Here is a 12,718-nt window from a genome sequence, read left to right as displayed (position 1 = left end):
CTAAATAACTACTCATGTGTGAATGTCAATGCAAAATATTCATTTAGTTTGTTAGCTACCTGAGCAGGATCATCAACAGTTGACCCATCGATATCAAGTGGACCAATCTGATTCATCCCCTTGCTTCTAAAGTTTACATAAGTAAAGAACTCTTTGCTGTTTTTCTTTGCATCCCTTGCCAAAGATTTCTCGTAATCTGCCTTCGCCTGCCTAACCTTCTTTGTAACTTGGTTACAGATCAACTTGTATCTATCATAGGCTTCTGTGTCATGTGTTAATTTGTATGTATCCCATGCATGTTTCTTCTCTGCCATATGCCTCATCAGTTCATCTGACATCCATTTAGGCCTAAACCTTGAACAATATTTCTTAGTTGGTATGTATAGCCTAGTAGCTTCCAAGATAAGTTCTTTGAATGCTTTCCATTTTGCATTTGCTGTTGGTAACATCATCAGTTGGTCCAACTGTATAGAATTTAAATACTGTCTCAGTCCATCGTAGTCGCCTTTACGAAAGCAATAACCCTTCCCTTTACCCCCAATGGTAGTTACCTCTTTGAGTAAATCCCACTTCAGCACACTGTGATCACTGCCACCTAGTGGTTCATTTATCTGCAGATTCTTAATGCATGAAGAATCACTGCTGATAATCAAATCAAGAGTATTCTTCCCTCTAGTTGCCTCCTGAACATGCTGATGTAGAAAACAATCATCCAATAAATCCACAAAAGCCTTGCTAGTGTGTGAGTGACCAGCCCACAAATTCCAGTCAATATCTGGGAAATTAAAATCTCCCATTATAAGACTCTCTGATTTACTGGCCCACTCTATTTCCCTGTACAGTATCTTATTATACTCATCAGAGTCATTAGGCCTATAGCACACTCCTACTCTCAATTTTGATCTCCCAATGCTTATGTCACACCAAACTGACTCGACACTGCACTGTCCAGCGATGTCCACTGGCTTCACTTCCTTCGATTTTATGTATTTCTTAACTAATAGCATAACCCCTCCTCCCTTCCTATCCAGTCTATCCTTTCTGTAGACGTTGTACTCCCCAAATTCCAGCTCTGCATTCCTTATATCTGTGTGACACCACGTCTCTGATATCCCAACAATATCTGCCTTTGATGTTTTGAGCAATACCTCAAATTCATCAAATCTATTTGCTAAACTCCTAGCATTGGTGTACACGCAAGTATACATGCACCTATTTCTATTCTTAGCTACCCTAACACAACCCATGTGTTTACTTGTACCGCAATGACTCCCAGCAGTCTCTGAAATATCCTGCATCTTGTTTTTCAGGCTTCTGCTCATTCCAATAGAAGCAGTGCAAGAATCTCTTTCACCTCTGCCAGTGGCTATTGTTAATCTATTCGTCTTTGTCTCCCCCCCCAAGCTAGCAGTTTTCTGACCAACCTAACACTGCCTCGATAGCATCAGCAAATATTCTTGCACCCTTTCTATTTAAGTGTATCCCATCCCTGTAGAAGCAATCTCTCCTGTTAACAAGTACAGTCCAGGCTGAAAAAAATTCTACCCCTTGAGCCTTGCACAATCTTTCCAGGGCCGAATTGATCGACAAGGCTCTCATCATATACTCCCTCCTATCGTGTCTGGGCACAATTGCAGACACTTTCAAATTCAACCCTATTTCACGGCTTTTTTTCAACAGTGACTTGTACTTGTTAAGCAATTCTGTCGGTAGCAAAATTTTCTTATACCTACCATAGGTTCTTGTGCCACCTGATAATTTATATGCATCCTATGCATTTTTTTTTTCTCTGCCACGAATCTCATTAGTTCATCAGACACCCATTTTGGCCTAAACTCTAAACAGTATTTCTTGGTATAAAAAGGCTAGTAGCTTCCAAGATTAATTCCTTGAATGCTTCGCATTTAGAATTAGCTGTTCACAGCATCATCAGTTGGTTCCACTGAATAGAATTTACATACTGTCTGACCACTGTAGTCACATTTAGGAAAGCAAAAATCCCTCCCTTTTTTACCGCTGTTGGTAGTTATATCATTAAGAAAATCCCACATCAGTACACTGTGATCACTGCTGCCTAGCGGTTCTTTTAGCCGAAAAAAAAAAATAAATAAATAAATAATAATAAATAAAATAAAATAAAAAGAGTAAAATAACAATAATAATAATAAATAAAATTAAATAAAAACAGTAAAATAATAATAATAACAATAATAAAATTAAATAAAAGAAATAATAAATAAATAATAAAAGAAAAGGAAATAGACAACCTATGCATTTCCTCCATCCCATAGTTAACTCTCCAGCTGACCTTTCAATTTCCCCAAACTGTCATCCTGAACTACCCATACCGGTAACTTATTCCAGTAATTTATAACTTGCTGGCTAAAACTTCCTGCAATCCAGTCCAACCATTTCTCCCCATACTTGAATTTATGGTACCTACTTCTAGAATCATTTATGACCACAAAAATTTCATCCTCATTCATTTTACTTTTCCCTCTCAGAGCCTTAAACACAAAAATCAAGTCTCCTCTAAGGAACCTGGTTTCCAAGCTGTGCAACCTACATATTCGAAGTCTTTCCTCATATAGATGCCCTTTTGCTGATCTCACCAGGCGAGTTAACCATCTTTGGACCTTTTCAAGAAGCCCCACATCTTTTTTTAGGTGAGGTCCCCACACTTGAACACAGTATTCCAAATGTGATATAAGAGTAGGAGACCGGCAGAATTACTTAACAAGTACAGGTCAGTGTTGAACAAAAGCCGAGAATTAGGGTTGAATTTGAAAGTGTCTGCAATTCTGCCCAGACACGATAGGAGGGAGTATATGATGAGAGCCTTGTCGATCAATTCGGCCCTGGAAAGATTGTGCAAGGCTCAAGGGGTAGAATTTTTTTCAGCCTGGACTGTACTTGTTAACAGGAGAGATTGTTTCTACAGGGATGGGATACACTTAAATAGAAAGGGTGCAAGAATATTTGCTGATGCTATCGAGGCAGTGTTACGTGGGTCGGAAAACTGCTAGCTTGGGGGGGGACAAAGACCAATAGATTGACAGTAGCCACTGGCAGAGGTGAAAGAGATTCTTGCACTGTTTCTATTAGAATGAGCAGAAGCCTGAAAAACAAGATGCATGATATTTCAGAGACTGCTGGGAGCCATTGCGGTACAAGTAAACACATGGGTTGTGTTAGGGTAGCTAAGAATAGAAACAGGTGCAGGTATACTTGGGTGTACACCAATGCTAGGAGTTTAGTAAATAAATTTGATGAATTTGAGGTATTGCTCAAAACATCAAAGGCAGATATTGTTGGGATATCAGAGACGTGGTGTCACACAGATATAAGGGATGCAGAACTGCAATTTGGGGAGTACAACGTCTACAGAAAGGATAGACAGGATAGGAAGGGGGGAGGGGTTATGCTATTAGTTAAGAAACACATAAAAACCAAGGAAGTGAAGCCAGTCAACATCGCTGGACAGTGCAGTGTTGAGTCAGTTTGGTGTGACATAAGCATTGGGAGATCAAAATTGAGAGTAGGAGTGTGCTATAGGCCTAATGACTCTGATGAGTATAATAAGAAACTGTACAGGGAAATAGAGTGGGCCAGTAAATCAGAGAGTCTTATAATGGGAGATTTTAATTTCCCAGATATTGACTGGAATTTGGGGGCTGGTCACTCACACACTAGCAGGGCTTTTGTGGATTTATTGGATGATTGTTTTCTACATCAGCATATTCGGGAGGCAACTAGAGGGAGTAATACTCTTGATTTGATTATCAGCAGTGATTCTTCATGCATTAAGAATCTGCAGATAAATGAACCACTAGGTGGCAGTGATCACAGTGTGCTGAAGTTTAATTTACTCAAAGAGGTAACTACCATTAGGGGTAAAGGGAAGGGTTATTGCTTCCGTAAAGGCGACTACGATGGACTGAGACAGTATTTAAATTCTATACAGTGGGACCAACTGATAATGTTACCAACAGAAAATTCAAAATGGGAAGCATTCAAAGAACTTATCTTGGAAGCTACTAGGCTTTACATACTAACTAAGAAATATTGTTCAAGGTTTAGGCCTAAATGGATGTCAGATGAACTAATGAGGCATATGGCAGAGAAGAAAAATGCATGGGATACTTACAAATTAACACATGACACAGAAGCCTATGATAGATACAAGTTGATATGCAACCAAGTTACAAAGGAGGTTAGGCAGGCGAAGGCAGATTACGAGAAATCCTTGGCAAGGGATGCAAAGAAAAACAGCAAAGAGTTCTTTACTTAATGTAAACTCTAGAAGGAAGGGGATGAATCAGATTGGTCCACTTGATATTGATGGGTCAACTGTTGATGATCCTGCTCAGGTAGCTAACAAACTAAATGAATATTTTGCATCGACATTCACACATGAGGAGTTATTCAGCGAGGGGAATACCAGAGGTGTATTCAACTCTAGCAGTAAGCTACAGAATCTTGAAATAACTGGAAGTAAAGTGGAGGAGAAATTGTTGAAGATAAACACAAGAAAGGCACCCGGGGTGGATGGGATCTATCCAGTTATATTAAAGGAGGCAGCAAAGGAAGTAAGCAAACCCTTAGCCATAATTATGAGAGCCTCCTTGGACTCAGGGGAGGTACCCATAGACTGGAAATGTGCAAATGTGACCCCAATTCACAAAGGAGGATCAAAGGCTGACACAAGTAATTATAGACCTGTGAGCTTAACTTCTGTTCCAGGAAAATTAATGGAGGCACTGGTTAAAGAAGCACTGCAGGATCATTTAGCCAAGACTTCAGTTATAGTTGGACACAGCATGGTTTTGTTAAGGGGAAGTCTTGCCTGACCAATTTGATTGGATACTATGATGCAGTCACAAAAGAACTGGATGCAGGGAATAGCTTTGATATTATATACTTGGATCTTAGAAAGGCTTTTGATACTGTTGCACATGGAAGACTGGTACACAAATTGGAGCAGTGTGACATTGGAGGCAAACTGCTGCTATGGATAAAGGGGTGGTTGAGGGGGAGAAGACAGAGAGTGGTAATCAATGGACACTGCTCATCGTGGACTAATGTTATTAGTGGAGTCCCTCAGGGCTCAGTGTTGGGTCCATTATTGTTTTCTGTATTTATAAATGATATTGATGATGGTATATCAAGCTTAATGTCCAAGTTTGCAGATGATACAAAGGTTGGCAGGGTTGTCAAGGACACTACTGACACTATGCTGCTGCAACAGGATCTGGAAAGGTTGAGCAGATGGGCTGAGAGGTGGCAAATGAAGTTTAACATTGACAAATGTAAAGTACTACACATGGGAAACAGCAACCCCAGAGCAACGTATCAACTCTGCGGTACTACACTGACAGTGGTAGAGAATGAAAGGGACTTGGGGGTGGTTGTGCAGGCAGATATGAAGTTCTCTGAGCAGTGCAGACGGGCTGCAAGAGTAGCTCATGGAGTATTGTCAATGATATACAGGAATTTTTCCAGCAGGGATAAGGAGGTGATTATTCCATTGTATAAGGCAATGGTCAGGCCACACCTAGAGTACTGTATACAGGTCTGGAGGCCTCATTTCAAGAAGGATGTAGAGCTGCTGGAACGAGTACAGAGAAGGGCAACAAGATTAGTGAATGGAACAAAGGGGTGCTCTTACAAAGAAAGGCTTAAGTTTTGCAAATTACAGTGTCCGGAGACTAGGCACCAGCGAGGTGATCTGATAGAGGTGTATAAAGCCTTGAATGGTTTAAGCATGCTCAATGCTGATGGGATTCTTCCTCTAGCTCAGAAAAATCACCTGAGAGGGCATAAATTCAAATTGAGGAAAGACAGATGTAGGATAGACGTGCGGAAATTTGCCTTTAGCCAGCGGGTGGTTGGTTGGTGGAACAGACTTCCATCCCTTGTCGTGGAGGTTGATAGCCTAAATAAGTTTAATGCTCAGCTGGACAGGTATTTTGAACGAACAGAGGGGTGAAGTGGAAGTGGGTTTTTTTTTTTTTTTTTGGCTGATGCTGCATAAGCTTGCTTTCTTGCATCAAATGCCTCTACTAATGCTAATGCTAATGTGGTCTAAGAATAGCCATATATAATGGGATTATGATGTCCTTATCTGTACTAGAAAATGTTCGATAAATCACCAATAGGACATGATGGGCCTTCCTTGCAACCTGTCTACAATGCTCTGAGAACTTCATATTTGACCATACTGTAACTCCCATGTCCCTTTCTTTCACTACTGGCTTTAGTTCAACTCCACCAAGTGTACAAATTATTTTATGGTTACTGTTCTCAAGGTGTAAGACCTTGAATTTTGCTGAAATAAAGCAAAGCTGCCACTTTTCTGACCATCCCTGCAGTCTATCTAGATCACTCTTGATGGCAATTATTTAACTACTTTACTGATCTTTACATCATTTAAGAAAATAAAAAAAACAACAATGGTCCCAATACTGATCCCTGGGGAACCCCACTTCTTACATTAACCCAATCAGAGGACTAACCATTTATCACAACCCTCTGCCTCCTGCCCCAAAGCCATCCCAGGACTTTCCCTGTCATCTCAACCTGTTCCAGTTTATAAAGTAACTGCTAATGTAGGACTGTAAAATGCTTTGCTGAAATCTAAATAAAGAATTTTCGAATTATTCCCTAAACCCAGGTCACGAGTGACCCTCTCAAAAGAGTTAACCAGATTTGTTAAACATGATTTTCCCTTTACAAAATCCTGCTGTGTATCCTTCAGAATTCCATTTCTACCTTGCTTTCCTGAATTCCACCCTTGATCACGGCCTTCATGATTTTCCATACTACTGAAGTTAGACTGGTTGGTAATGTCCCACTACACTCTTAGAATTGCCTTTATGCATAGGCAATACATTGGCATTTTTCCACTCCAAAAGAATCTCTCCTGAGTCCTGTGATGCTCTAATAATTAGCCTTAACGGTTCAGTGCACTCACTTGCCACCTCCCTAAAAATTATACGGTATATGGCATCAACCCTAGGAGCCTAAATTGCCTGAAGACTCAAAAGTTTTTTCATTAAATAACCATGTGAAATTTCAATATCATTAATCACACATTTTCAACTTCACTTCCATAATTTCCCATTTTAAAGGGTTTTTCTTCTGTAAATATCGATGCTAAGTAACTGTTGAGTTCATCTGCAACATCAGCTAGGTTATTTAATACTATCCCATCCATTATATAAAGGTCAGATCTGATTTGTCCTTCTCTTCTTTACATTTATATATGTGAAGAATTCCTTATCCCCACACTTTGCTCTCTTTGCCAGTGATTTCTCATAATCTGCCTCTGGCAGCCCAACCTTTTTTATGGCACTATTACAGATCAATTTATAGTTATTATAGGCTTCAGTACTTTTTATTGCTCTGTAACTTTTCCATGCTATCCTTTTCTGCTCAAGTAATCTGGCAACTTCATTATTCATTCAACTTGGAATCCTTCTCCTGGAGTATTTTTTTAATTAATGGCATATATCCATTCACGGCTTCTGAGATTGTTTTAAAGGTTTAATATAATTCAAATTGTATTTGCTCTGTGAGAAATCTATCCAGTTAACAGAGGCCATGTAGCATCTTAAGCCATTGTAATTTCCTTTCCTGAAATTATAACCCATTCCTTTGCCTTTAACTACTGCTACCTCTCTCTCTCCCTCTCTTCATCATCCACTGTAGAACTCTGTGATCACTTTCTGCTACATGAGTTGGAAGAAAAATGGGATGCTAGCAGGTCAGCTTTATCCTTGGCTGAAGTGACAACAGAACCATCTGGTTTGGACAGAGGAGGGAGAGAGATGGGCAAAAGTTGCGGCCAATAGCTTTGGCAAGAGACCAGAATGCTCGGCTACCATTAGGGCAAGAAGCAAGTTTTCTACTCTTAGCCTGTTCAAACTCTAGTTTGGACTGATTAATAACTGCTTTACAATTGTTGCGAGCTTTGGTGTAGGCAGAAAATGAAACTGAAGAATTAGAAACTAGCCAATTACGATATGCAACATTCATCTCTTGAACAGCCTTAGCACATTTATTGGAAAACCAAGGTTTAGATAAAGGACGAGATTTTAAAGTGGAGTGTGGGATAAAGGATTCCATTCCTGCAAGAATAATTTCACTGACACGATCTGAGCAAACGTTGACATCAGAACTTTTGAAACAGTAATCCTACCAAGGAAAAGAACAAAAAAAGTCTCGCAGGTCATCCCATTTTACATTCTTGTAATGCCAAACAACACGAGGTCGGGAATAGCCATGAGATAAAGGTTCCATTGGAGAAGAGACAATCACCAAGTTGTGATCTGAAGTGCCTAAAGGAACTCTCACTTCGATCGTGTACTTAGAAGGGTTGTTTGTGAGAAAAAGATCAAGAGTATTGGCTGTATGATTAGGATTGTCCGGTATTCTTGTAGGTAAATGAACAATCTGTGCAAGGTCATTAGTAATTGCAAAAGCCTCAGCATCTCGACCAGCTGGGACGGTGTGAATAGAAAATGGAAGCCAGCTGGAGTTGTGAACATTAAAATCACCAAGGAAAATTACCTCACTGTTAGGAAAGTTGGACTGGAGAACGTCAAGTTGCAACGAGAGAAGGTCAAAGAGCTCCAAGTTGGAGTTCGGAGAACAGTAGAGACAACAGATGAATTTGACAAAATGAGGTAGAGAGATTTTAAGCCAGATAAGATTAAAGAGAGGAGATTCCAAATTGCCAAGTCTCTGACAAGGAATATCAGAATGGATATATGCACAAGTATCACCTTTGAGGCAAAAGGAATCATACAGCGAATAATTTGGGCATGTGAGATGAGCAGTAGTTGAATCAACCGATAACTGAGATTCTGTCAGAAAAAGTACATGGGGTTTGGCAGACTGCAAGTGGAAATGGACATAGTTGAGATTAGAATTGAGACCAAGTATATTTGTGAAATGAATTAGGAAGTGCTTGGGAAGTTTAGATCTTTTCGCAGATAAGCTTGCTCTATAGTTTGACAATTCATGGTGTATTCAATAGTAAGAAAAAGTGGGTGGGACATGCTGTATGAAGTAATGAAATTTTGGGATATGGCGTACACATGGTAAGAATATACCCAGATCCTTGACATAACGTGGCCTCGACAATGCTCTCCGCATACACACTACTCGGACTCCCCCCAATCACTATATGGCAGAGTAGACGTAGCAAGATTATACACTAGTTGATCCAGAAGCCTCCTAGAGAGTTACCAATAGGTTCGGTCCGGTGTACTAACCTAGCGGCCAGCCTGTCATCTAACACCTAATACTGCCTGGTAACATAGAGGGGCGGCATTCCTCCATGGGGTGTGGACGCCACACTTCGACCCCTGCTTATGTTGGTTCACACCTTGGTGGTCACTCACCAGAAGCCTCCTAGAGAGTTACCAATAGGTTCGGTCTGGTGTACTAACCTAGTGGCCAGCCTGTCATCTACCACCTAATACTGCCTGGTAACATAGAGGGGCGGCATTCCTCCATGGGGTGTGGATGCCACACCTCGACCCCTGCTTACGTTAGTTCACACCTTGGTGGTCACTCACCATGTACTTATGCGTGGGGGGTATTATACCCAGGATTACTAACAGTCCCACCATCGTGAAGGTGCAAGACTGTAGTAATAGTTAAGACACAGCAGAAGCATGGGTTTATTAAAGGGAGGTCTTGTCTGATCAATTTGATTGGATACTATGATGTGGTCACAAAGGAACTGAAGTTCAAAAATAATTTTGATATTATATACTTTGATTTCAGGAAAGCTTTTGATAATGTTGCACATGGAAGATTGCTGTAAAAATTGTAGACGTATGGCATTAAGTGTTAGTTGCTACAATGGATAAAGGGATGGTTGAGTGGGAGACAACAGAGAGGACACTGCTCTTCGTGGAGATATGTTATTAGTAGAGTTCCTCAGAGTTTGGTATTGGGCCCATTGTTGTTTTGTATATTTATCAATAATATTAATGAAGGTATATCAGGTTTAATGTCCAAGTTTCCAGATGATACAAAGGTTGGCAGGATTGTTAACAACAGTAAAGACAGTGCTACTCTCCAACTGAATCTAGACAAGTTGGGCAAATGGGCTGAGAAGTGACAAATGAAGTTTAACATTGACAAATGAAAAGTGCTGCATATGGGTAGCAATAACCCAAGAGAAGTGTACAAACTGTGTGGTACTACACTCAGGGAAGTGGAAAGTGAAAAAGACCTGGGGGTAACTGTGCAGTCAAATATGAAGTTTGTTAGGCAGTGCAGACAGGCGGCCAGGGCAGGTCATGGAGTCTTGTCAATGATATATAGGAATTTTGCTAGCAGGGACAGGGTGGTGATTAACCCCTTGTACAAGGCAATGGTTAGGCCACACCTAGAGTACTGCGTACAGGTCTGGAGGCCTCATTTTAGGAAAGATACAGAGTTGTTAGAATGAGTAAAAGAAGGGCACAAGATTGGTAAGGGGAACAAATGGGTGCTCTTAACAAGAAAGGCTTAAGTTCTGCAAATTGCAGAGTAGGCACCTGTGAGGTGATCTGATTGAGGTGTATAAGGGCTTGAATAGGTTGAGAAGGCTAAATGCTGATGAGAGTCTTCCTTTTGCTCAGATTAAGAACCTGAGGGGGCATAGATTCAAATTGAGGAAAAACAGTTGTAGAACAGATGTGCAGAAATTTGCCTTTAGCCAGCGGGTGGTTGATTGGTGGAACAAACTTCCATCTTTTGTTGTGGAAGTTAATAGCCTAAAGAAAGGCTGAGCCAGACAGGCATTTGGAACAAATGGAGGGGTAAAATGGGAGGGTTTTCTTTGGCTGATGTTGCATAAGCTTGCTTTCTTGCATCATATGTCCCTACTAATATTAATGCTAACTAGCAGTGAACAAGAAAGGCTTAAGTTCTGCAAATTGCAGTGTTTTGAGACTAGGCATCAACAAGGTGATCAAGAGGTCAGTTAAAGAATGGATGTGAGGAAATTTGCCTTTAGGCAATGGGGGCGGGGGGTGATTGCTGGAACAAACCTCCATCTGTCGTGGAAGTTCATAGCTTAACCAGTGAGAGCAAGCCTAGTGAGGGGAATAAAGGGGTGCTCTTACGAAAGAGACTTTAGTTATGAAAATTTCAGCATCTGGAGACAAGGCATTTGCGAGGTGATCTGATTTAAATGTATAAAGCCTTGAATGGATTGACCAGGCTGATGGGATTCTTCCTCTTGCTCAGATTCCAAACCTGAGAAGACATAAACTGAATTTGAAGAAAGACAGTTGTCGAATAGTGTGCAGAAATTGCCTTTAGCATGGGTAGTTGATTGCTGGAACAAACTTCCACCTGTTGTTGTGAAAGTCAACAGCCTAAATAAATTCAATAAGAAGTGGACAAACTTTTGGAGCAAATGGATGGGTGAAATGGGAAGTGCTTTTTTTTTTGGGAAGTCCCTCTGCTAATGAAAATGAGAAAAAAATACATTTGCAATTAGTTCTTCCCCCTGCCTCTCATTATAAATTGTACATTATACACATGATAAATTGTTACAGTATAGAAACAGTATTTTTTTTTTTTTTTTTTTCTTTTCTTTTTATATATGAATATAATATGACCAAAATTTAACAAATTCCAAATTTGGCAAGGAATTCAGCAAGAATTTTCAACAGTATAAAAATTATCATAATATAGGCTTACCTGTACAACTAATGGTCGTTTATCCAAAATAGACACATTATGGAGTGCAGACACTTCTTCTATAAGTCTTTTATGCAATTCTTCTATATTGACCAGAACTGGACCATTAGCTTCTCTCACTTCACAATCTTTCATTGCACGTTCTACTTCAAATAAATCAAAATATTCCCAAAATGGGGAAGGTGGGTATGATTGAGTGAACTCAAAACTATCTAGAATACGCATAAGTTTTCTTCGTATGGGACCTGGAACAGATTCAAATAGAAAGAACTTGTCAATATATACTGAATAGATATTTACCTAATTATATTTATACTATCCTACCATGGGCAATTGTAGTTATGAAAAAAACAGATGGTGGATAACTACTGGTTATAATAATAACAGCTTTGATACAACATGGAAGACTTTCTACTGTTTTATGACATGCTGGTGTATAGTGCTCCACTCTTTTGAAGCATTTATGAGCTTCACTAATGAAGGGCCATCTTGGTTCCCTAATTGGTGTATTCGTGTATTTATCACCTGTTCTTGCTTTTGAGACTGTAATGTGCTAGGTAAATACTTGGCTTGTGGTGAAGATTCATTTGGAGGTATGGTGATCTCATTTTGTATCCCTATTGTGTTATATTTGGTTACTATTTGAGAATAGCATTAGCTGGAAAGCCTGGCTCATTTTCCTTGCTTTCTGGTAGGTTACTTTGTTCTCTGTCTTACACTATTGTTTTTTTCTTGTTGCCATTTGTCACGTTCTGGAGTAGGTTGGGTGTTTTCCCTTACAGTTTGGTCAACTTGGTGAGGGAGCATTACAGTCATTACTGTCATGCTCTCTGAATTTTGTGCATGATTGGATTTTGATTTTTTGTAGCACAAAAACAGCAAGATTACAGTGTGACATGAAAATGTCAAGTATTCAAAAAAGACGAAATTGGTAACCTCTAAAAATGTTACCTCGTCAAAAGTGCGTATATATACAAATACCTGTCTGTGCACATGTGTGCACCTCTGC

General features: G+C 39.9%; 1 protein-coding gene across 2 annotated transcripts in view; it reads right to left on the bottom strand.

Moving 5' to 3' along the window:
* Nup205 (nuclear pore complex protein Nup205) overlaps positions 1-12,718 on the bottom strand; it is a 738,550-nt gene that overhangs the window by 275,786 nt on the left and 450,046 nt on the right. For both annotated transcript variants that reach the window (XM_090387115.1, XM_090387116.1), the window contains exon 25: positions 11,710-11,954. In XM_090387115.1, the coding sequence (XP_090243241.1) occupies positions 11,710-11,954 (245 nt within the window). The remainder of the gene's footprint in view (positions 1-11,709; positions 11,955-12,718) is intronic.

Source organism: Mastigoproctus giganteus, chromosome 13, assembly GCF_048544385.1.
Source record: "Mastigoproctus giganteus isolate SK-2022 chromosome 13, ASM4854438v1, whole genome shotgun sequence".
In the NCBI taxonomy this organism is placed as follows: Eukaryota; Metazoa; Arthropoda; class Arachnida; order Uropygi; family Thelyphonidae; genus Mastigoproctus; species Mastigoproctus giganteus.
Note: the sequence above shows the minus strand (reverse complement) of the source record. Positions and strands in the feature narration are given on the sequence as shown.